The 399-nt window shown below is 50.1% G+C and overlaps 1 protein-coding gene across 1 annotated transcript in view; it reads left to right on the top strand.

Annotated features, from left to right (window-relative positions):
- The window catches only part of CSUI_009943 (ste kinase), a gene marked incomplete at its 3' end in the record, with an annotated part of 5,972 nt that extends 5,601 nt beyond the window's left edge, over positions 1–371 (top strand). The window contains exon 6 of the mRNA XM_068070051.1: positions 50–371. Within this exon, the coding sequence (XP_067917973.1) occupies positions 50–371 (322 nt within the window). The remainder of the gene's footprint in view (positions 1–49) is intronic.
- Between the last annotated feature and the right edge of the window lie 28 nt (positions 372–399).

Below are 399 nucleotides of genomic sequence, written 5' to 3'. Positions count from 1 at the left end.
TCTCTTTCTTTCCTTCTTTCCCTCTCCCATCTCCCTTCTTTTTCGCTAGAAAAGATTCCCTAGCAGAGTTCGACCGAAGTGGCGGACCTGGAGGAGCAGCAGGAGGAGCGGCAGGAGGGAGAGGAGGAGGAGGCGCACGCCCGCCTGACGAGGCCCAAGCAGAGGGGGTCTATATGGCCGATGATTTGAAATTTGACAGACTTACTACAGGCTTATCCATTCTCGGAGTCTTCGTTAAGACAGTGCCTACGTGGATAAGACTTTTGCATGTGTTTAATATGTGTCAGTTCATCGTATGGCTCATCGATCTCCTTCTTCTCCCCGAATGCAACGCATCCGGGCTTAGATGGATCATAGGTAACTCCACGTCCCATGCACCTGTCTATCTTTAATTTATCT

The sequence above is a fragment of the Cystoisospora suis genome (assembly GCF_002600585.1).
Source record: "Cystoisospora suis strain Wien I chromosome Unknown contig_6379, whole genome shotgun sequence".
Lineage (NCBI taxonomy): Eukaryota > Apicomplexa > Conoidasida > Eucoccidiorida > Sarcocystidae > Cystoisospora > Cystoisospora suis.
The sequence above is the reverse complement of the archived record's forward strand: the minus strand, read 5'-3'. Positions and strand labels throughout refer to the sequence as shown.